Genomic DNA, 25495 nt, shown 5'->3' on the forward strand with positions numbered 1-25495 from the left:
TAAAAAAATTAAAGCTGCAAGCAGCATTTACCGGGTTTCGAATTTTAAGGCAGTCAAAAGCAGTCATGCATTCATGAACAGTTTAGGGGGTTCACACCTCAACACCCATGAAGGATCAAAGTCCAACACACACACACAGAAAAATGACAGGTATCAACTCATACAAACTATGCATGGTTACAGAAACATGCACATATACTACAAGAATGTTATATTTCTGACTGTCAAATCATTTGGACAATTTGTTAATGAGTATCCGATTTTCATTGTTGTTGGCTTTCAAATTGAAGCGAAGGTGCTTTCAAACTCAAGAAGTCTGAAGTTTCTGAGCCGAGACGTTTATTTTCAAAGCGTATCAGAACCTGTAGATGTATGTCACGTGATACACAATTGTTTAAGCACTCCAAAAACGTTATTTCGCCCCTAGTGGCCGAATGAGTTCATATTTCTTACAGACCTTCAGGACCATGAGTCGAACAAGCCCAGCGAGTGTCGTTTTGATCGGCCCCCGTTAACCCTGTGTAATGAGTGCTCAAAATTCATTGGCCGATAGCGGCCACGTTTTTTGAGAAACACCAAAGTCCTTTTATACAGTCATGGTGCATGACACAAAGACACACCATACCAAATAATAAGTCGATCGGGCAAACGGTTGCGTAGTTATAGCCCTTTTTAACACTGAGTCTTTTTTATTGTGACCCCGGACTAAGGGTCTACATATACGGTCTAAGCCCCGTGAAGATAGTTCAAACGGTTCACGAGTTATGGTCATTTTAGTGAAATAGGCTACTTCCGGTTTTGATGTTTTGATGCCCCCTAGCAACCCTTAATCGAAACTTCAACTTTTTTTTCAATGAATATTTACATTCACACTCCACAGAATTCATCAGCGTTGGTTAGATTTTTTTCCATAAAATGCAAATTAGCGGAAAAATTTGCATACCGGAAATTTAATCGGAGATAGACATTTTTTAAGTTTGGAGCCAAGGATTCAAATGACACCAAACACTTTGTTGTGCGACATCCGGTTTACGAGCATTGAGCCCACACGCATTGGCCATCGCTATAGCGCCACCTATGGGCCGATTTGGCTGGTTCACGGTTTCTGAGTAACCTGCACAGATACAACCAACTGACAAAGTCTCGAGTTTCTACGACTTACGGTTTGGGCTGGGCGACGCGTTTTAAGGCAGAAAAATTATAATAATAAGAATAAAAATCACTACAAAAACAATAGGTTTTCACTACGCCCTTACCTCAGACTCTTTAGGTTTGACGTAATTGGAGGGAAAGACTCCTGTCCTCCCGCCCACAGTGCCGGTCCACCAATCCCCTTCTTTCTTTGTGACTGTGATGACATCCCCCTGCTGGAAGGTCAGGTCACCCTGCTCACTGCTTTCATATGTATACATGGCCACATACTCTGTGTCAACACACACAATGACAGACAGACTTATAATGTGATTCAAATATTTATTGTGATTTAGAAAAATCACATCAGCATGTGTCATTGCCCGTTTATGATGTGGCGGGTATACCCACCTTCTCCGAGATCTGTGGGTTTGTTCGGAGAGGGACTGGGTCTCTTAACACTAGGAGGGCTGTCAGAGGAGCCAGACTCAATACTGAAACAAAACAACAGCAATTACATGCATATAAAACACATTCCTTACGAGCCTGCCCAAAATTGGAAGAACAATTTTAACAGAGGATCAGTTTAGCTTTTAGTGTGATCATGCCTCTGCTAGGGCTGAACGATTAATCGAAATCGCAATCGCGATGTGAGACATTGCAAATCGCAAGAAGCTGCAATGTGGCCGCGAAGTGATAAATATGAAACGCAGCAGGTATGTGCAGGTATATTGGCCGCCTCAGGTTTTCGCCTCCAGCTAATGCAGAGAGAAAACAAGTATTCGGCACAAAAGGGGTCTATACCATCACAGAAACACACCTCATAGATTTCCGCACAGGCCCGGCGATGAGTTTGACGTATGATTTGGGGAACCATCCTCTCTGCCCCTGTACCTCCCCGAACCACCACATGTCCTGCTGCTCCAGCACAGTGATCACGTCGTTCTTGTTGAAGTTCAGGTGATTGTCTTTCTTAGCTCTCCATGGGTACAGAGCCTGTGCCTGCAGACCCTCCACCTTCTCACCCTGAGAGGTCAGGAAAGGAAATCAATCAATCACAAGCCAACCAATTAAAACTGCTAGTTTAAAAACGAATCATTTTGAAAAAAGTATTTTGTTCATTTTTTTTTACTAAAATCGGAGAGCATATCACACACATACCTGTCCGAGCACAGGTGAAGGTGAGGAGCCCGACAGCGTGGCAGGAGTGAAAGCCGAGCGCTGTCTCATCTGACCACCACTGGGCACAGAGAGAGATGGCTGAGTGGGCTGGGTCGGCCATGTGTCCCACCCGTCACTATCCTGCTTCTCTACAGAGGAGTTAGACGGCCACCTGAACAAATTTCAATGACCCATTTAAGTTACAAAAGAAATAAATTTAAGAATAAGAATGCAGATTTATGGGAAACAGGTCAATTTACGTAGTGCTGAAATCTGCCCAGTTGCTGGATGTTGAGGAAGAGGAGGAGGCGGGGCCTCCTGAAGGGGCTGTGGCTGAAGATGGCGGGGCTATCGATGCAGACTCCGTGGGAATTTGCTGTACGGGCGCAACTGTGGTCGACGAAGAAGTGGATGACATATGGGTGCCTAATTTAGGCGGGGTGCTAGATGCAGTGCTGGCCCTCAGACTGAGAGGAACTTCAGATTCTGGGATCTTCTCAGCATAATTGGCAGGAAACCAGCCAGTCTTCCCTTTAACCTCTCCTCCTAACCATCCAGGTTCGCCCATCTGAGACTCATCCACCTGAGACCCAAAAGTAAGAGCGGTTGAGAGACGTACAAAAAGTCAGCAAACTGAAAGATCTCTGATGCGACTAATGAACAAACCCAGCCAACCACAATATGTTCACGTGAGGTACAAACATACAAACACATGAATTAAAGGTGTCATGAACTGGCATTTTTTATTATTTTATACTGTTGTCTGAGGTCAACTTATGACATTCACGTGGTTTTTACATTCAAAAACATAAAAATCAATAAGTAATAGGTTATTTTCTACCCTGGTTTTGAGGCCAGCTCAAGAAACGCTCGGTTTTTATGGGCGGGCCGCATTGAATACTTGGAAGTAAACGCTTACTGCTATGATTGGATAACAGTTCCAAAAGACTGCTGTGTGCCATGCCATTGCATTTCTGTGTGCTTAGTTGGAGCCTTTCCGTTAACTTGGTTAGACACGTAGGTTACACATAATCAGGATGTATAAAGCGATCTCTAACAAAGCAATAGTGACGCATCGTACATATATTTTTATTCGCATAAGATTCCAGTTTAATCCAATATTGACGGAACAGCATTGCTTTTTGACCCCAGTCTCTCTGCAAATCCAACATCGACATGTGCCTTGTTAAGAAAGGAATCCACGGTGAAATGAAGCAAACAAACGCTTAATGTTTTACCCACGTAAGCTGGAATGTCTTAAAAAATAAACTTCAACCCTGCATTCCTAATAAAAGAAGTCCTCGCTATTGCACATATGACACATAGCTAGCCGCTCTCGAGAGCTCTTCGCTAAAGTGCCGGGGTTGCCAGATTTCACAGAAAATATATGTTGCTATGGTTACCAGTTTGTCAATCATCACAAATGCGGGAGTGTGTGCTACGTGTACATGCTTTAAGTCATTCGCAAACCAGTGGGCGGGGCTAGAGAAGTAGTTGTTGATATTGTTTTGTGGAGGCGGTGTTCAACCTGGCTTTCGATGGGCCTGGTGTCAATAACGGTTGTCATTTCAGTAACAAGGCCGACTTCAGTTCTGACAGGATGTTCGTTTGAATACAACGAGCTTTCATATAACAAAAGCTCAGGTTAAAATTTGATTTTAATTCATGACACCTTAAAAATGCATGTATCACTGTATGTAATGCCAGAATGAAAGACTTGCTTTGTTGACCAAATACAGGAAGTGGAATAAATGGAGATGGTAAAGAACCCCAGACATCAATGAGCTTCCAGCAGGCCGATGCCAGAAAAGAATCAACAACAGAAACAAACATGCAGCCACATAGTAGTTGTCGATAAAGGTATTCATAAAATGAGAAAAAAATAAAACCTTCTCTGTTGAATTTGTTAAGTTTGATGTGATGCTGAAGCAAAAACTTATCATTTCTACCAACATACCGCTCAGACTAACAACACAGAGGACTGCTGAGACAATCTAGAAACAAACACTGCCACTCAAACCAAAAGTGTTTTAATGTTTAACTCCAAGGCATCTAGTAGATACATTATTTCATATAAATACTCAAAGCGTCTAACTGGGGATGTGGCAGAGTGTGTTTACAACAGAAACCAGATCGAGTGCTGAGAGGACGGATGAGGGGCAGAAGACTTACCCACTCCCCCTTCACCTTCAGGCAGAGTGAGCACAGGGAGGGACAGAGGCAGGGTCAAAGGTCAGTAAGTGTGTGCTCAGGGGCACACCAAGACATACACACACCAAATCCCACACACAGACACACACTTGAGGACTGAGAGCAATCCTTGTGTTACTCTACAAAATATTACTAATAAAAAATGTATTTCTCATTGACTCTCCAATAACAAACATCGGTCTTACCATCACTATATCTCCTGGATGAATGGTGATCTCATCGTGACTGCGAGCTTCAAAGGGGTACAGCGCTCTGTAGTAGACCACCTTTACCATGTCCTGGTTAAAACCAGACACCGGGAGCTTTTCTACAATGTACAAACGTGGATTTATGCAAGAGTCAGCTTAATCTGATCTGGTTCAACATCTGCAAATCATTTATCTCATCTTACCAGCCACAGACCAGGGCGACGGGCCTTGCTGTAGTTTTCCCGGATGCGGCTGCTGTGTGAAAAGCTTGGAGAGGTTCTCTTGAATGTTGGCTCTGCTGTGGTTCTCCTCTATGCTGACTCGCCTCATCCAGGACTGGGGCGCAGGTGGAGTGGGAGCTTTTCCCAAACCATCATCCCGCCACGCCGGGGACATGCCCTCATCCGGCACCGACAATCTGGAGGAGAGAGAGAGAATGTGAAAATGTGAGGAGCTGAAGTTTACTACTACGGTTTATTAGTATCATAAAGATACACAAAGTACCTAGACTCTTGTAATTCTGCAGACTTCCTGTCTTGTGGAGGCTGGGGATGGATGTCCACCTCCAGATTCTTTTGTTTCTGCCTCTGCTGTTTGTTGTGGATTTCTCTCAGTTCCTGCAATGCATGATGGGATATAGGAGGACAGGTAAGGGGAGTATGGGGGCAATGGAGCTTGTTGTGCTAGCACTCTCTCTCTCTCACACTGACTGGACACGTTCGCATCAATTGAGAAAAAAGACTGTTTGCATGACTGACAAAAAAGAGATTAAAGGCCCGTTTACACCAATGACAATAACTATGAAGTCATCATTTTAAATGTAAGAGAATCCACAACACACCTATAGCGATAGAGAGGAACAATTCTGTTGGGATCACTTTCAGAGTGATTTCTTTGGGCCGATAAGCGATAAAACATTGACAGCCAATCAAAAAGGTTGCACACATTTAAAATGTAAATGGTGATGTGGATTATCATTTCTTGGTGTGAACTGGCCTTTAGTATTGCTTATATGTGACCATCTTGTTCAAATATCTGTAGTTAACTCCGATGGTCACTTAACTCATTTCGAAGGGGGCTGCGGCAATAACAAAACAAGCAGACCGTCTCAGATGACCAATGGAACGACTGCTGCTTATGTGATGTCATATAAATCCACCAATAAGCAAGATGTTTGAGCAAGCTGAACGTATGTCAGATAAATAAAATATTTAAGTGCAACATTAAAAAAAAAATCACTCCAAGCTGTTTGGTAACAGATGCAGACTCTAGAAATAGAGAGTTAGCCATTTAAAACACACACACACACACACACACACACACACACACACACACACTCAAGCAGAGTCAGTGTTTAGATTTCATGAACCAGACAAGCATTTTTTTAAAAGAATGATCTTCTTTGAACTTAACTTAAGTTATAAAACACAGATTCTAACACCGGGCACGACGCAACAAAGCAAAATAAACAGCGTGTTCTTAATGTGTCAGTTGTGTTGCGTAATAAAAAATTATAATGGGTTTGAATGGGTTCTATAGTCTTCTTTTGTCGTATTGTGTCCGGTGTAGACACTGTGTAACGCGTTTCAGGTTAAAATCCAACAAGATGATTGTTTGTAAACCTTTACAAGTTTTTACAAACACTTTATTAAATATTAAAATATTCACAGTTCTGGGGACCATTCATTCTCCCTGCAGTAATAAATAAATACAAATATAAAAATAAGAAATCACTGTAAGCCCGACCTTAAAAGAAAGGGATTTAGAATGTACATAGGTATGTTTTTTAAAAAGATGATGTCCGGGTTCATGTTTGGGAAAGTCAAGCTCCATTGCTTTCAATTGTGTCACATGGCTCGGGAAGAAAAGCAGCACAATCAACTTGATGTATTAATTACACTGATCTAAGACCAGCTCTTCATTCTCAGATGCCAAACTTAACCATAACCCTGTACATCAGACACTGTAAAAGACAAAACCGGATCGCTCCTGTTATTATTTAACATTTCGAGGTGACATGCTGTTTTTCATGTTTCCAGTGTAGACACAGTCACTTAAGCTCTTTTTACACAGAGATCCTGGAAAATACATAGTAAACGTTTCCAGGAATTTGTCCCCGGGATCGTTTGATTTTGTTCATTCACACTGCCAGTGATTTTCTGGAATCTGTGCGTGCGTTCACACACATCCTGTGAAGATCCCGTAAAGACACATGATGAAATATACAGCAATGAAATGTTATGTGCATTTATTTTGTTGTGAAAAAAAGGGTTGATCACAGTGAAAGATATTTCCTTAGGGTGTTTTTAGGTGGCTAAATATTGCAATTTGTTATTATAACTGCCTTCCTTTATTTAATGCCAAATAGGCCTAAATGTTCTTTCTTTTTTGGTTTTTATTCTGTAGCATATATTATTACCTTTTGCAAATGACAAAGACGTCAATTTTAAAACAAGCTTAATTTTTTACTATATTATTTATAATTTTTATTGTAAATGCAGAACAAGGAAGAAGAATAACGTGGAGGAATGAGGCACAAGAATGCAAGGTAGGCTATAGCCCAACGAGCTTAAGCTAAATATAAAAGGTAATATGAAAACAAATAAAAGCAAATTGTTCAGGCTTGTTCGGTGCAAATTTACACAGCATATTGAAAAGATATGACGGAATGCTGAGAAGTAAAAATTGGCCAACATAGCCTAACTGCAATACAAAAGGCACGGTATAATGATTTTTCAGTAATATGATGAACAAAAATGTTTTAAAAAATAAGTTAATTGTTTTTTAGCATTTCAATTTTGTAACCAATAAATATTAAGTTTACGCATATCGAATGAAAAACCTGTTAATAAAGCACATTGCACACAATGCTATATAAACCATAAACAAACACTTAGATCGGTATATGATCATCATGTTTATATTGTTTACAATGCTTTGTTGAGAAAAACAAGCAAATAAACGTTCGGGTGAAAGTTTAGAGTTAGTCTGTTAACAGTGTCTGCACAGAAACTCGTGGGCTTCTCGGCAGTGCAGCACGGACACGGCAGGTGTACACAGCCATGTTTTAAAGGTTACATTTACATTTATCCAAATCGAGTTACATTGCAATGTATTATACATTTGTTTCTGACTATGTGCAATCCCCTGGGATTGAACCCATGATCTTGGCGTTGCTAGCGCCATTCTCTAACCACTGAGCCACAGGAAAGCGTTGGTTTTTACACTACATCAAGGTTGGTAAGCGATCAAGTCTATTGAACCGCTGTGTATTTTCGTGTTTATAGTTTTGATAAAAGTAATTTTAAGTTTAAAGCGCGTTTAGAAGCAGACAACGCTATACTCGCATCTGACCTTAAGTTCGGTGATAAGGACTCTTGCATTCATTAGCTTAAGACGACTAGGCCTATTTTTAGTTTCCAATTTTCTAACTAACAAAATTTATTTTTGTTTTCATAGCCAAATTAATTTCAATTTATTATAGATGTGTCATCACTTCACGGTGCCTTCATTGTTTCTTCCTTTTGTTCACACAGGGTGCTTTCCGGGACTGATCCCGTTAATGTTTCCTTTCCGGAATCGCTTTTCGGATCAATGCATGGGGTTTATGAAACGGCCAAACCAGACTCAGATCAGTGTAAAAACAAGGAGTGGCCAGCAACCGATAGGAGAAGGTATAGAATAAGTACAGCGCTGCCATTGACCGCTGACCTTATCGCACCTACTACACGGCATGGTGTAGGGTAAGTTCAGAGGTCACGGGGGAGAGGGAGGGATGACCTGAAAGTAGAAGTGTATATGCTTCAAACAGGCCAGCAGTGCTGCGAGACAGTCCAACAGCACCTCGTCCACAGAGCTCCCTGACTGCAAGAAACACAAAGTGACCCAAACGGTGAGGGTCAAAGGTCACACCACCACCCATCATCAGAATCAGCATCATTGTTTGCACTCTGTCCTGATGCATATTCGAGCCTCTTAAAGTTCTTAATCATCATTTCAAGTACAGAGTGAAGCAGACAGCATTTGAACCAAGCAGAGCAGCGAAGCCATCAGGCTCAAAACAACCCAGTAAGTACTGAAGGTTAATGGTTTAGTAAAGGGAAACCAGACACAAGACGAGACACAACTGTAGGAGGACTACTCCAACTTTCCCTCATAAAAGGCAGCAGAGAGCACAGTGCAGTAAGTAGGGGGTTTTAGTATTGTTGGGGCAACCGTTCATTTTCTTGTCGTCTACCTTTCGTCCCCTCTGCTCTTCAAATAGTAGCTCCGACTGCAGGTTCTCCATCCTGGCAGCGTGGGTCTGATAGAACAGTCCCAAGGACTGTGCCACCACGAATGTTGAAGCAGGGCGTGTAAGGATAAGCGGTGAACATAAAGGGCCAGCCAAGCCGTATAAACACGGAGGATGGGGCGGGAAAGGGTCGTCATGATAAGGAAGACGAGGTACAGAGTGAGCAACAGTGAGAGATGTGTAGCTGCTGATGTTAACTGAATTGCAGGGTCCAAACTTTTTGCCAACTAGTGGTGGGTGAGCTGGGATTAGGTAATAGGGTACATTTAGGTTCGCTTTGACATTAACATCTCTAAAAAAAAAAAACACATTTTGTTCCTCATATTTTTGTTTAGATTGCTTAGTGGGATTATAAAAGGATACAGATTTATTTACTTAAACAAATGTATTTATTTTGGACCATATTGGAAGACCAATATTCTCTTACAAAAAAGCAGCACGCTCACTTTCAATGAATCTAGCAATTTGTCATTCATTGACATGAAACAAGAAATGCTACTAAAAAAGAACAAAAATGTCAATCTAATAAAGGTAAAATAATAAAATGATCTAGGTAAAACTCTTAACCCTTGGTAGCTTCTGTACCTTTAGCTGTGTGTTGAAGGCGTCTATTTCAAGAAGTTTGGAGCGAGTCTCCTTCTCCACAGCATCCAGTTGTTCTTTTAGCTGTTGTTTGGCCGACTCCTTCATTTCAATCGCTCTCTGAAGACCGGACAAAGAGTCTCCTACACAGTAATAAAGATAAAAACATGACTATAGATCATTCATGAGCTCAAATCATACATTTACATTCAAACATTTGGCAGTTGCTTTTATCCACTTACACAAAAAGTGGATAAAATGTCCAGCTGTACGTTTTCTAAATATGCGTATTCCCTGGGATCGAACCCATGACCTTTGCATTGCTTAAGCAATGTTCTACCGATCAATGCCAAACAATTCAGGACTAGAATGAAAAACTGTTTCACTTTTCACTCTTTTATACTTACGTATATTAACAAAAACTTTTAGAAGCCTGTTAGCTATTAGCATGTTTTATAAATGAGTTATAAATGTTTCATGTGTGTGCGTTGAGTGTGTGGCCTGAATTTCTATCGGTTTGTTGGGCTGATAATCAACTTTAATGTCTGTGATTTATGCCAGTGAGGCTGTAACAATGATACAACACAGAAGCCCAGATGGTCCTGCCCTGGGGTCTGTCTATACAGTCCTGCATAAAAAAAGCAATGCAGATCTTTAGAGCAATGATGAGGAAAGTGTTCTTACTGTGAAGACTGTTCTGCTGAACCTGCTTAAGCTGGTCATTCAGACACTGTTTATCAGGAATCAATCTGCTCAACCACTGCTGAGACTCCTGGGAGACAGAGAGAGAGAAACCCTTTATATCGAAATTATTTACACAGCACAACCCTTTCACGCAGATATCAATCTCTTGGTATAATGCGTGTTAAAATCTTGTTTTACATTTCCCAACATCAACAACGCACGCACGCATGCACAAAACTGACGTCATAACTGCATAAAAGGGTTCAATAAATAGATAGCTGTCACTGAAAGACACAAACCTGCAGTTGCTGTTGCAGGCTGGTGATCTCTGCGATGCGTAGCTCTCGTGTCTTATTGGTGCTCTCGATCTCATGTCTCTGAGACGAAAGGCGGAAACGGATGTCTTGCAGTTTACCCTCCAGCTGTGACTTTTTATCATTCTACAAAAACAGGAGAGATGTCACAATTGTGTCAGTTTAGATTAGCAGTACTATTTCTTTTCATTTTACACTCCCAAAGCATGACCCAACTTCTGTATAAACTTTTACGTATAAGTAAAAATTCTATAAATGTCAAGCCAATGAGAAAGACGAGGTGTGAAGAGCATGTACCAAAGCCTCCAGCTCAAACTCCAGCGTTTTCTTGCGGGCTTTGAGAAGGACGATGTTCTCCTGCTCTCTGTTTCTCTGTGTAAGCAGCTCTTGTCTGCGTGTTCTCTCCCACTCCAACTGCCGCTGACGCTCCAACTCCCGCTTAGCAGCCTTTAAACACAGGAAGTGTTTACAAGCAGAAATGTGCACTTTGTATTTTTATTACTGTAATTTTCCAGTTTGAAAAGATATAAAGTGTATATACGTTTTTCTCCTTACCTCCCTTCTCTCGATCTCCTTGCGTCTCTCCTCCTCTCTCTGCCTCTCCAGCTCCCTCTGTCTCTCCAGCTGTTTGTCCAGTTCCTGCTGCCTGCGTCGCTCCTGTTCCAGTCGTTCCCGCTCTTTCCTATCCTGCTCCTCTTTCTCCAGCGCAGCTAGCCTCTCCCTCTCTTTCCTTTGCTGCTCAAGCAGAGCCTGCCGACGCTTCTCCAGCTCCAGGTTTCCACGCTCAAAGTTCTCGCGTTTCTTATCCTCGAAAGTGACTGCGGGGACATGAGTTTAAGACACACAACACTTACATGTCGCTGTTGCCAATATCAACCCTTATGATCTCCTCCTCATGAGACCGAAAATATTTGAGCATATGAATTTCTTTAATGCAAATATTCAGGATTTGCCTGGTAGTTTTTTCTCCGACTCTTTCTCCTCCTCCTCCGGCTCTTCTTGGGACCGTGGGTCCGCCAAGTGTATGCTGGTCACAGACACTCCACTACCAGAACGCATTCGCCTACACCATGAAAGAAAAACATCTTACAGCAAACGCGTGGAAAATTCTCGATACACTAGTCAATTCATTGTTGCCCCGTTATTTGAAGAAATGCACTACAATATGCTTGCGGATGCATAGTTATATGTCTCACCTAAATGTTGGTGGTATGAGGTCCGGCGGCAGCAAAGGAGGGAGGGGCAGACCGGACATAGCCATGTCAATCAAGTGCATGGCCAGAATAAACTCCTCTGCTGTCAATTTTCCATCTTGGTCTATATCTGACAGGTTCCTACAGAAAGAGAGAAAGGCAGGGCATGTTAGGAAGTCAAAGATAATAGAAGAATAGCTTGTTTAAAACTCAAAACTCTCATGTTTACTAATGCACTGATCTCAAGGTTTTGTAAGGGTTTTAAATGTGAAAATAGAAAAATGATGTTGGATCAGCACCATATGGTGGCCAGCTGGGTCTGCGGTAGACTGGATTGCATTAGAATAGTTCTGGCCTGTGGACCTGTGGAGGAAAAGACAGATAGAAACCAGAAGAGAATGAGGTTTGAAGAAGTTGAATCAGCAACCTTTGTTTTCTCTAAGGACTATAGAATAACCACTGTCAGATATCACGAGTACTCTGACCTTTAACCATCTACATACTGTATACTTCCTTTTAACTAACAGGTTTATATATTCTAATGAACGTTGTAATGCTACACCACACAATGAAAGTGACTGCAGGTGGGTGACAGTTTACCAGGTTACTCAAAGAGGTTCTTATGTAGCTATGCTGATATTATGGTCCCCAGACATGGCTAGCTGTCTCTAACAGGCTTACATTTTCTGCAAGGACACGTGTTTTGTGTCTTTTGAAGATGCACTGCTTCATGAGTATAGACGGTTCGTGTGATGGACGCCATACCTGTGAGATAACCGCTCATCATTTTGTCCTGGCTGTTGAACAGCTGGCGGTACTTGAGCCGAGAAGAATGAGACACAGCCCAGTCAGCGGGCGGTGGAGCTGCCGGAGCACTAGAGAGAGAGAGAATATGTGTGCATTCATTTCTCTCAAGTATCTGTGAATGTTGCAGGAATCAAGCGTTTACCTGGGTGCCTCCACAGATTGGACCTTCTGAAGCTTGATGCTGGAACGGTTGAACGAAGGGGTTTTGTTGAGTGCGGCAGCTGAGAGACGCAATAAAACACCCGTAAACTGTTGTGTTAAATAATAGCAGTTCAAATGGTCTAAAGTACAAGCATGTGTTTGGTCTACCTGAATGACTAAATCCACTTATGGGTTGTATCATAGCAGGTGCGCCGTTGGCCAGAGATGGCACCTGTGGGGTCACTGATTGTACCAGAGGAGGGGACATGCCCACCCCTGGCACTCCTGGGGGTAGGGGAGGTAGGGGCATGGGTGGCACTGGTGGTAGGCCAGGCATGGCACCCATATTGGGCATCCCTGCAGTGAGCAGTGAGAGAAATAAATATGATAACCACTCAGTCTTAAAATAAGTACCTTATATCCTAATTATTGTGTCCCACCATGTTATAATTAAAAAGCTGAAAATGCCAGAAGGAATGCTAACTAATGCAATGCATGTAAATGTTTGGTCCGAAAAAGCTGATTAATGTGTTTTGAGACATTCAGTCAAGACATCCGTATGTGAGGGTGCTCACCAAATGGGGGCTGTGGAGGTATGGAGAGGGCCTGCTGCTTCATGGAGGGAGGCAGGGAAGGAGGAAGGGGGTGACCCTGTAGCTTTAGTTTGATCAGCTTCATGGCGATAGAAAATTCATGCATGTCCATCCTCCCATCGTTGTTCATGTCGGCTAGAGCCCTGTGGAACAGAGCTCACAACTTGAGAGACATTTCTCCCATTTGACACATCCAATGATAGACCGAACAACGCGTTATTCATTTATTATTCTCCAACTGGCTATACAATCATTCACAATTACTTCCTGTACATAGCCAAGAGGAGTACTCTGCAGAATAAATTACTGAGCAGCAGAAAACACTGGATTATGAAAGCAATCTGGATTATATAGTGGAGTAGATTATAAAGCAATTGTGTACCATATCTGGGCCAAGATGGGAGCAGGTAAACCCGACTGCAGAAAGAAATTCCTAGCCTGGTCACCTAAGGAGAGAGAAGATAAATGCATGCATGCACATAAAATCTCACAGAACAGAACATCTTATAATACAACATAACAGAGTTTGTGTCCCAACCTGATCTCAAAAATAAAGGTGAGTTCAAACCGATTCACTTTATATTCCTGTTAGGCACCGAGTTATGTAACTCTTAAAAGTTATATTGTCAATTTTAACTGAGCTGTAAACAAACACGCAGGGTTTATTGACCGCACTTGAGTGACATAGAAACAGACGTGCTCAGTCTGCCAGTTACAGCTTGTATAACTAAGATAAGATGAGTCAGTCTACTCGCGCTGTGTTATCTAACCCAATAAACAGACTTCCTGCTCCTACGACAGCTGTTTCGGACATATACGCAACAAACCGCTGACGTTTTGAGACAATAAGGAATAAAATACATTACATATACAGCACAGAGAGGAAGGTTTGGTTCAGACTACTCAGACTGAATGCAGCTCAAGAGACAAAATAAGACATGTCTGTCTGTGTTTGGGTCTCTGCTCTGTTAAAACAGACTTCCTAAGACTCTCGCTGACCTTTTGACCTCTTTTTTATTAAAAAACATGTATCTTCATTGACACACATAAATCTCCACAGTGTGCTTGTGCCGGTGTTCGGTAATACGGTACACCACGGTAGTAAAAATCCCTGTGGAAAAAGAATTTTCCCTTATTTTTTTCCTTTGACTGGATAAAATTACAATGCATATGCGTTTATGCTGTGGCGTCATACGCACGCACACTTTGATGTAAACTCCCTTACGTTGAGAAGAATGGAGTCACGCCACTTCTCATATTTACGTTTTTCTGAATACTACATAAAAACAAGTTGCTGAACTAAAATGTAAAAATTGCATGGATTATTGCCATTGCATTCCTGATAGTTGAAGTGTTAGCTTGGTCCACAAGCTTTGTTACAGTTTGCGTCTTGTAATTTAACAAATAAAATACAGTATTCCGCTAATAGCAAGTTATGTAGTTAATAATGGCAGTGTGGCAGTAATAATGGCAGTTCAAGTTGCAGATGGAACTCAACACTATCAACTATATTAGCTATCTACTGCTTGCTATCCGGGAAAGAAAAATGTGTATTAGCACTATTGTTGTACTGACAATGACAGGTAATTATTTATAGTGACGTGTCAGTAAAATGTCCATTTAAATATCAAGGCATGAATGTTACATTAGTATTCGAGTATAGTGGGCATCTTTAGCTTGATCATCACCATTACATTCGTCCCTCGTTTACTAAAATCTAGTATGGAAGATATATTTATCATATTTCAATAAACACCTGCCAAATTATTTGTAAACTTTACTTTCCATTTCTTTCTTATTATTGGTTGATATTTGAAAAAATGATGATACTTGTTGTTGACACTGAAGTTTGGTTATATTATGTACCTATTTTTGTAATTCATTTAATCACCGTCATAATACCGACTACCCGGCACAAGCCTACTCCACAGAGCCACAAACAGATCTCCCTCTCTACGCCTGCCTTACCGCGCCTGTTCACAGCTCGAGCCATCCTTGAGTTAACACAAAGAAGTTCTTTGAGATGCACTGGTCAACAGGAAATCCTCAAGTACCGTCTCTTCAGTCCAGCTGGAACATGCTGGAATAAGTGCTCATATCGTTTGATTTGCTAGTTACCGGTTTATTTGACATGCTTTTACGAGCAGTACTTACAGAAAATATGTTTTAGCTTTTCATAGAATTATGTTGCATTGTTCATTCTTATTATAATAATTATTCTGTATTTGAAATACATTTGATTCCTTAAGTTTCGTTCTGTGTTTTCTTGTTTAATGATGCTTTTTCTGAAATCAAACCCCTAACATTACTTTGCTGTGTCAATGCTTCTCACTTGTAAAAGCTGAGTAATGACTTTCACTGCGCAGCAAATAACACCCATCTGGAATTTTAGAGTGTTGAAATATTTCGTAGGGAATAGAAAGCTACAAACTAGTCAAAGTGCTTAACTAAAGAAACACATATGTCAAAGTACTGACGATAGAGGGTATGCATTGACGTCATTTTCACGCCCCCCTTGAGCGCCAGGACATGTGAGTGAGTGGTAAAACACGCAGCAAAATGGCTGAGGAGAATAGGAGAAACAAAGAAACCGGGCCTAAAAAACGCAATTATTTGCTGAAATAACAAGCAGCTGGCCTCGACGCGATCCTTACAACTTCCCTATGACTTACAAAAGAATCAGGTGTTCCAGGACAGTCATTTGGCTGAATATTTTCCCCTTCACAGGGGCACGTGCTGGGATGCTCACGTGGTAAAGTGACGACACGTCCTTACCCTCTATATGACAAAGTATTGTCCTCTTCTAAACATGCTACTGTGTGTGGAAATCAGCATACCCCACCCTGATTTATCATCTACTAAGTCACTGTGAGTGATTCTGAACATTGCATCACACAGTGCCTTTCCAATTTTTTTCTATTTACTAAAACGTTCTCTACCTGCTTAAAGAGAATCAGAATTTGAACTCTGAATAATCTGCATTGTGCAAACATTTACATGAGCATTAGATGTTTGCTTTTCTGACGGAATGTAAACGCAGGACTTCTTTACTGTGGATCAGAGGCAAAGCTGAAATGTATTTGTTATGGCGGAGATGAGAGCCAGTCGGACATGCGGTTTTAATTAGCTCTAAGTGCTTTATCATAGATCAGTGTGCTTCGATATCCACTCATCACGAACAAAAAACAGGAAGTGGTATGCTTCTTAGACTATCATTAGGACCATTATTAGCATGAGGGTGTTTGAAAAATAGGATAATGGGAAGGAAAAGCTCCTCTTTCAGTTTTGATGTTACCCAAATAGTGATGCTCATATTGATCGTTTCAACGTTAACAGAAATGATTTTTTTACAGATTAATACAATCAGTTAAACGGTTTATTTATTGCTGCGTGGTTACATAAAAATACGCTATATCCTATTTGTTAACTCAGGGCGTGTGTCGACGCTACAGACATATTTTGCAGAGTAAGCAAAAATGAAGTGAGCAAAAAGAAGCACTATATGGGTCCACTTCGACAGAAAAGGCGATCAAGTGACTTGCAAAATGTGCCATGCGGAATTAAAATACAGCAGAAGTACAAGTACAATGCAATATCACTGGAGAAGTGAACATTCCCAAGCATCGTCTCCATGTGACGAAAAACAAACTTTGCCCTCCATCTAATCAAAGAGAAGTTGCGAAGCCCGGCGAGATAACACAGAGAATCTGTTCAATGGTGGTAAGATATGTTGCCCATCAGTGTTGTCTGAAATTTGTCCATTTCTTCTGTATGCTCATGCTGCTGTTTACATGTTGAAAAAAGCCCTGAAAAAACCACCGCAGCTGTTGTTTACGCGGCTGAAAACGGAGGCACTTGTGAGCTGAACGTTCTTCCCCAAATTGAGCATTTTTCAACTATAGGTGGCAGATCGTGTGGGAAAAACATGCGCCATTGATGAGCATAGAAAACATGTCAGATGATGAAGCTATTTGAAAGTGAAAAAACACTTCGGGCACAGGCGGAAATGCGCTGGTGGACACACCCCTTTATTATCCAATTAATTATTATAATTTAACGGTTAAGGTTCAGATAATCTTTGTAGTTTTCGGTCAGGAAATGAATTGAAATGAGCACCCTATACCCAATGTTTCTGTATTAACACTAACACGACATGACGACGACACAGATTTGACAATTTGTTTGTGACGTCACCAGCACAAGTCTGTCAAAATCCTCTGGGAAACACTGTCTTGTTAACTCCTGTTGTCTGACGTTGACAGTTGCACAGAATTCAGACAAATGTTGTTGGCGTATCAAGAATCCGCCTAAAGCATTCTTCACTTAATACGGTACCTTTCTGAAAGCAAGAAAACAAACCAAGTGTATTTACCTGTGATGAAGCCAGCAGGTGTTGGGGTCAAACTGAGGAACTGTTGATCATGTTTGGCTCTTTCGTCCACAGATATTACCCATGTATCTGACCCCCCTTAAGTGAAAGAGAAAAATATGAGACAGAGACAGGCATCAACGCAATATTTCAACATTTGTTTAATTGTCGACATTGTTTTTGTTTGTCAGGACAGACCACATTTACAAAGCTTTGAAGCACACAGTCAAACATTCGTTTTAAAAAATGAACAACATTTGCTGCAAATTGAGCTCATTTAAATGTGGCACCAATGTAATGTCATCTTTAGTAGTAGAGACATTTTAGCCCATAGCGATACACAGCAAGCCTGTACATAATTTTTTGATGATGATATAACAAAATGTGCTTCTCTTTTCATTTATTTCAAAACCACTCAAAATTGTTAGTCTGTAATACAAAAGCAATCGTTTATTTATTTACATGTCTCTATCACATTTTACCAAATCCAGCATATATTTTATAAAACTGTGTTCGGCTATCAATGCGAAACACTATGTGATTTCTTTACAGTCATTGAACAAAAATACTTAGTAAAGTCAAAATTTGAGAAATTAAAATACGTATGGCTCTAATAGAAGCACAAAATATCAGCACACCGGCTTAACCTAAAACCCAACCCTGTGTTTGTATGACAGTGCAGACGCAACAAGACATGAAAATTAACTTCAGTACCCATGTGCTACGTGACAGCTGGAGTCTTTACGAGAGCACAGATGTCATAACTCCTTCACATAATAAAAAAACACGTCTTTTTTTTATCGGCAAAGCATATCGGCGTAATTTTTAATATAATATCGTGCATCCCCGTATAGTAGCTGCCTAGCATAGATTGTAAAGACGCTTCTTTGAAGCTTTATGAGTTACTTTCACACGTTGCTCAAAACAACTATCTATCACATTTGTAACATTATTGATTGTTGTGTAAATATGCTGCATAAAAAGACAATACAAATGCCCACATAAAAGCTTGAAAACCAAAGTTCTGTGATGGCGTCTCTATTTTATCCACAGATTCAGATAATGACCGAATCAAACTCATTCTCCGTCTCTCACACAAACACGACGATCCATACACATCCACCCACCCTCCACCACACAAATGTATGAGTCAGGCCATGTAGCAGCTCTCACCTCCGAAGGGCGTGGGAAACTGAGCCATGGTTCAGTCCGTCAGCTGCCGTCCTGCCGCAAACACCTGCAAAACAGCACAAAGATACCATGAGCTTTTATTCTTGCACTAATTGACTGACTCACTCGCTCCATAACCTCACAGAAACAACATATAAAAACAACGTTGATTTGTTTATGTGTAAGCCCTTTCCTGATACACAAAATCAGCCGACAAATTCCAACTGTCTTTTACCCAAACCAACCTGAGTTGAATAAGGGACATGGTCAACATGGGCCAGTAGTTGATTAGAAAGGTTAAAGGGATAGTTCACCCAAAAAAGGGATCGTTTTCCAAATTTCTTCCTTTGTGTTTATACAGGGTTGGAACAACCCGAGAGTGAGAAAATGATTTCCGAATTTTCAATTTTGGATGAACTGTCCCTTTAATTAACTTTTGGTTTAGCTATAATTATTCTTGTTATGGTGATTTACAAGGAATTTTTAAAGTGTAAATATAACAATGTCCTTAAAATGACATCTCATGCAGTGTGCAATGTTGCAGTGTGTGAATGTAAGCATGTCTGCCAAGTTGTAAAGTCGAAAGTGAACGAATAAAGCTTGGGAAAAAAGGTTTATTTCAGTTCCGGGTCAGATTTGCGTCATTCAGTGTTATGCCCGCTTATGCGATACTGTACACGGTAGACCAATCACAGCACACTAGACTAGACCATCTGACCATCAGATTAGAGTGGGCTGACAAAAGGAGGGAATTACACTGATGGAAAGTCGAACAAATCAATTAACTTTTTTGTCAGTATCAGTAATACAGTTATTTTGGGAGAAAATGTGAATAATTGCATTGCAGGTTGATTTAAGGTATGCCCCATAAAATTGTTGCTTGTGCTTCTAACATTTTCAGTAAGGGGCTACAGTGCTCCTGGTAAAAACAAGTTAGTCTGGAGTCCTGGGTTGTGAGTAATGCTACCATTCAAGCTTAGCTTTTTCCTGCATAGCAAAATTGTAGGCGGCCACCTCCGTCAAATTTTGAAACTGCAGTTGCACCCATTACGCCTCATGATAGGCGCGGTTTCGTTTCCAGCACAGTGAGGTGCTGAAAAGTTCCAGCTCAAGAGTTTTATATATTTAGCCTATGTCAGGAACACTGCATCATCCATAATATAAATATGGAAACAAAACAGCTGACCCAACTTTATTTAGTGGACCAAACCTAAAAAGGTTAAAAAAGCAGAAGGCTGAAAATGAGAGAGAAGGCCTCATACTGGGACCAGTTATATCCCCCAGCTGTGTAAAGAAAACACACACAGAGTGTCCAGCAAAGACTCAGGGGCACCTTACCCAAAGTATTTTTATCAGAGCTGACTGTTCTCCCTCTCTCCTCCTCCCCTTTTCTTACCTTGCTGCATAATGTAATCCACTGCTCTCTCAGAGGGGTCCGATCACGACACAAACTTCAAGACTTCTACTATAAAAAGCTGACATAGACAAACGTGTCCCTGCACTGTGAAACGTTTGATGTAGATATCCACAGAAGAGGAAGTTAAACTTGAACACTAACACTATTACTCAACCTCTGCTAGAATCTTATACTGATGTGGAAATCCTGATGTTCACACTAGAGGTCTTCACAGGTCCAAAAATGTGAACCCGAAGTGATTGTGCTACACAGACCTGACCCGGACCCGTCCAATATTTTATAAGTTGGACCCGAACCCGTTAAGACCCGAGATATGCCATAAATGTACTACCCAGACACGATGCGGACCCGCCTATTATTTGAAAGTTAAAGTCACGTTGTCACTGCTTGAGCTCTGGTTGCCATTTCTGTGCTGAGTACTGACTGAGCTTGCTCGTGGATTTTTTTGCACCTAATTTTAGCAGTTGAACATAAGTTACAAAACACAAACGGTACTGAATTTTACAATGAGACACTTACTCAATGTATGCAATGAGTTTAAATATAAACTGCAATTATACACTAAAATACACTAATTTTAAATCGGGCCTAAGAAGCCTTTAGTGATGATTCTTGAACCGTCATGCATTTAGTGAAAAGGTTTTGCTGACGATGTATTTACCTTTTCAAGATGAGAGTTCTTGCGTCACCGGTGTATCTTTCATATTTTACTTTGTGAGCAGTGGTGTAATGTCGCTTTAAACTGAATCTTTTCCTAATCGATTTCGTTTTCCAAGCGCACCAAACACATGGGTGCCCCCTTAAACTTGGTTAAAGAAAACATGTTTTGCCTGGAAAACATGGTTTTCACTGTCAATAGTTCTTTTCTTTGCCCTCTCCTGGTTGGAGAATTAACATCCTAAAATGAAAGCAGTCATTTTCTTTTTCAGCGATCATCCTGAAACGGTCCAGTTGCCCACCCCTGCATGTAGACTGATGCAGAAACGGGTTTCATTTTGTGCTTTGACATTTTAAATGGTTTCATGACATTTACATTTATGCATTTGGCAGACGCTTTTATCTAAAGCGACTTACATTGCATTGGATTATACATACGTTTCTGACTATGTGCAATCCCTGGGATCAAACCCATGACCTTGAGCCACAGGAATACGCAGAGTCTGAAGTTTAACACCTGCTAAGGGAATAATAGCATATATGTTTAAGAAAAATTATGTAAACTACACTGTTAACACATGTCATATATATATATATACGCAGGTGTGTCAAAAAGTTCACTTTATACCCCGAGAACATGTGCAGTTGCTATATGAAGTATTTATTTGAACACAAATTATAGTACATACTGAAGTGTTTAAGCATGCTGTTATTAGCCATATACACTCGCCTCCAAAAAGAAAATAACAGCACATAGTATTTCAATTTTATTCTGGCATTTGCTGAAATCGGTTTCGTTTGAAGGTCATTGGCTCCGGGGCGTGTTTGTGCTGTCTGAGTTTTTAATCCGAAGCAGTGGGGTATTTCTCAAGATGGAGAACTAAACCCACCACAGAGAGCTTGACTCAATAGTGAAAACATCCAGCTTCCCTGATTAAACTGGTGACTCACTCTCTCTCTTTCTCACTGTCAGTGTCAAACGCTTCTAGTAACACTGTCACACAGTAAAACTGGCTCTTGTCATGTCCGTACAAATGACAGTGTGTGTGTGTGTTCTGTCTTTGAGCCTCTGACCTACTTTCCCCCCGTCACCCGTTTTCTGATCCTAATGAGGCTTTTCATAAGGACAATGCTCTCAAACACAGAAGTCCTGAACGAAAGCCTAGGAAGGGTAAACGTTCTACAAAGTGCAATAGAAACACAAATAAACCAATGTTTTTGAAGGACTCGCATGTCTCTGTCAAGTCTGGCTTATACACTTGCTCATGACCAGTCTCACTGATCAGGATTGACACTCACTCCACTAAATGAGAACACACCCCACTGTGGGGATGTCATAGGACTGGAATGCTGTCACTAGGTGAGACAAATCTGGGTGAAGAGTTCAAGGTCTGGATTCATTTTATCTAGACCTGATTTACGTATACATGAGAAGTGCAAGAATCATTATTACTGTTGCACATACTGAAAAATAACTCGCTTATTGTTTAAAAGGTAAAGAGACTGTTTAAACCCTGAATACACCAGACCATTAGTACCAACAGAATAGATTCATGTCATTTTGTATGAAAAAGTAGATACTTTATTGTATATAGTGTAGGCAAACAAAAGGGCTCTTCTTAATAGGTTCTTATGATGATTATACTGTGTATTATGGACACTTTTCATCTTATTCACAACGCAATGTAAATTAACTGCACATAAACTTAACAAAAGCTTTCGCCTGTCGTTCATTCTTGTTGTGAACGGATTCGAAATGATTCAGTGCTGTCTTAAGCAAGCAACAGATAAATGGCGTATTCTAAACTCAGTTTAGTTTTAAACGGCTAAAAATATCCGTCACTGCAAACAGCAAATTGTAGTAATGCAAGTTGTGTCTGTTAACTTGTCAATGAAGAGCTCGCTGAGCTCTGTGACCGAACAGTAAGAAACATCAGTCAAACAGCTGCAGAGCTCCGGACTCTCCCCTTCTCACACACCTTCACTGGTTGGCTCGCGATCTACTCGTCTTTTCACATGAGATATAGCAACTAGGAAAAAAAAAAATTGGCTTGTCACACATTCGCGAGTGCTCGCTCCGTCTCAAAAAACATTTAGTCGCAGTCTGGAGGCCTGTGGTATGGTACCAAATCACTCAGCCCTGCAGGTTTTTCTGTCATCCACTGAAAAAGGAGTCATTCACAACAACAGCTGCCTTACCTGCTAAATTACTCGTAATAAATTGTTTTTCAATTGGTATATAAAAACATCAATTCTCATTATAATAAACATCTGAAATGCCCCTGCAGGTAATCCATAATCCATTCAATAAATCAATCAATAACCTCTACAGACTCACAAAAGCAGCATTACACTACTTTCAGAAAAACTTTTCGATTATCTGAGACTAGGGGTGTCAAGACTTTTTTAAAGAAATCCTCAAATATGAAATATATAGGGGGGGAAGTTTTTTATTCACCTTAAAAACACAAAATGCCAAAAATGTAGGCATTATAAAATAATCTTGTACTTTATGAAACAAATTATGAAAACTTCTATTTGAATGAATTGCTGTATATTATGCAGTAATAAACAATATTTAAACACTGCAAACACTGTCTTCATAACAGGTTCAGCTTTAAGTAAAGAGCTGTGGTTGTTTTCTTGATATGCTTTTTGCATAGTGCTTGAGTTAGCGGAGGTGGGGATCATATCACGCTGTCAATCCTCCTTCCTCCACTGACTGAACCGTGACAACCACACCACCGTGGTGGTAAAGTGCCTTGACGGCGGTGAACTGGTATTGCAGGTCACTGTGACAAATATAAGTGTAATCAAATGACAGTTGCAATAAGAATTGGTATTTGTTGCCTTTCAGTTGTGGATTGTTTTATTTAAAAGATTTTACATTAACAGAAATAATTGGCATGTGTTTCCGAAGGTCGTTAGAGCGCGTGCCTGCACAGCAAAACCCAGGTTATTCTGCGGGTTCTGCAATGGATCTTGTTGTGAAGTGAAATGAACAGATACATAAAATCAACCCCATCAACATCAATACTCTGATGGGTTACTAGAAAGCAGAAGAACTAAGAGCACACACACATCAACACTGGCACCACCGCAGAGCCAGGGACTTCCTTCAACAGTGAGACAATCAGAAAACTGGGAGATTGCAAGATTTCTAAACGGATGGGATGCAGTGTTCAGATGCTTATGGTTCCACCGATACCCCGGACAGCTACAGTCACCACTCTTCAAATAACACACAAGCTCTATCCCACACATACTTCAATGGAGTCCAGACACATGCAGAGGAGTTTGGCTTAAAACGAAACGCAAGCATCCATCATTGGTGATAAGAAATACTTCACACCGAAGGACCTTCACAATGTTTTGTAAACAGATCTTCGCTGCTAAGCTAGTCCCAACCGTTCCACTATATTGTTCGAGTAAAAATCAAGCACAAAATCTGTCCTTGAATCATTTGTTCAGTTCCACCCAAAAGCATTTACGAAAGGTCATAAACAGAAGTGCTTTCTGTGCAGCTGAGGTAAGCAGAACGACAGCTCAGCTTTAATAGTCAGAATGGATAGCTGAGCTTCAAAGGCCTCTGATAGGTTTCATCAGGGGGGGAATATGAGCCTGATACAGAGAATCTCCCATTAGACTCAATATGACAGTTTCCGGGAGAGAGCTTGATACTCGGTCCATGTATCATCTGATCATTTGATTATTCCGTTCAATATAACAAACCGAAAAAGAAAAAAACTGTAGATATTTTGTTTTTCCATATTTCTGTATGCACAAAAATAAAAAACGTGCAATGTATAGCCGCTTATTGGGATCGAGTGCATGCAAACTTCCGAAGCTCGAAATAAATGCATTTGCATATGCTTCGTTTGTACTTTTAACTCCCAAAAAAGAGTCACACTGAGAGAGGAGGACATGACGGTGGAAAATATTTCAAAAATATAATATTAAACCATGCCTAACGTTCATATATCGCTGTTCTATCACAGATACATAAAACCCTGATGATCCATATTATGACAACAACACACTCAAAGCCCAACAGCAAATCAATCACAGCAGATTAGACCAACATCAACAAAGAACAAGTAAAGGCATCTATAAACACAGACATGCCAATTAAAGGCAAATTCAAGGTATTCTGGCCAGATGCACACAGAAGTAACAGAAATTATTAAGGCCCACCGGAGACGAGAACTGGGGGGGGTGAGAGACTGGCGGCCCCCCTCGCTTCCTGTTAACATAATTATGTAGACAAAAAGACGCTTCTGAGCCAATGATCGTACAAAGAGAAACACATTTCAGAGAGAGCAGCGAAAGGGTAACGTTGATATCAGCGGCGGGCAATAAAAGAGACCAGACTGAGCTGTGCACAGTGGTCTGTGGAACTCTTTTATCTTGCATCCTAGTCTAAATCTCAGCTGTACACCTATGGGGGATGGGGGATAAAGAGAGAATCCATGCATGGAGGCAGAGAGACTTGAGATTGCAGACAATTCTTTGCACACATTTTCCGCCATCTCTTTTGTATTTGGCGCTTGTTTGTACGGTGTCTCTGAATTGTCAAAACGCCT

At 40.8% G+C, this 25495-nt stretch overlaps 1 protein-coding gene across 2 annotated transcripts in view; it reads right to left on the reverse strand.

The window, feature by feature from the left end:
- Positions 1 to 25495, reverse strand: part of itsn1 (intersectin 1 (SH3 domain protein)) — a 39566-nt gene that overhangs the window by 12567 nt on the left and 1504 nt on the right. Inside the window, exons 2-25 of one of the 2 annotated variants that reach the window (XM_079462164.1) lie at positions 18842 to 18905; positions 17672 to 17767; positions 13682 to 13745; positions 13282 to 13442; positions 12875 to 13063; positions 12708 to 12786; positions 12524 to 12633; positions 12058 to 12121; positions 11762 to 11899; positions 11519 to 11628; positions 11121 to 11383; positions 10863 to 11012; positions 10551 to 10691; positions 10252 to 10339; positions 9571 to 9710; positions 8929 to 9015; positions 5196 to 5308; positions 4895 to 5109; positions 4689 to 4810; positions 2553 to 2875; positions 2293 to 2464; positions 1952 to 2157; positions 1543 to 1625; positions 1257 to 1423 (exon numbers count right to left, since the gene is read on the reverse strand). In XM_079462164.1, the coding sequence (XP_079318290.1) occupies positions 1257 to 1423; positions 1543 to 1625; positions 1952 to 2157; positions 2293 to 2464; positions 2553 to 2875; positions 4689 to 4810; positions 4895 to 5109; positions 5196 to 5308; positions 8929 to 9015; positions 9571 to 9710; positions 10252 to 10339; positions 10551 to 10691; positions 10863 to 11012; positions 11121 to 11383; positions 11519 to 11628; positions 11762 to 11899; positions 12058 to 12121; positions 12524 to 12633; positions 12708 to 12786; positions 12875 to 13063; positions 13282 to 13442; positions 13682 to 13745; positions 17672 to 17767; positions 18842 to 18869 (3309 nt within the window). In that variant the 5' untranslated portion in view covers positions 18870 to 18905. The remainder of the gene's footprint in view (positions 1 to 1256; positions 1424 to 1542; positions 1626 to 1951; positions 2158 to 2292; positions 2465 to 2552; positions 2876 to 4688; positions 4811 to 4894; positions 5110 to 5195; positions 5309 to 8928; positions 9016 to 9570; positions 9711 to 10251; positions 10340 to 10550; positions 10692 to 10862; positions 11013 to 11120; positions 11384 to 11518; positions 11629 to 11761; positions 11900 to 12057; positions 12122 to 12523; positions 12634 to 12707; positions 12787 to 12874; positions 13064 to 13281; positions 13443 to 13681; positions 13746 to 17671; positions 17768 to 18841; positions 18906 to 25495) is intronic. The other variant, XM_079462165.1, reaches the window with a different exon arrangement.

Source organism: Barbatula barbatula (assembly GCF_947034865.1).
Source record: "Barbatula barbatula genome assembly, chromosome: 8".
NCBI classification, from domain to species: Eukaryota; Metazoa; Chordata; class Actinopteri; order Cypriniformes; family Nemacheilidae; genus Barbatula; species Barbatula barbatula.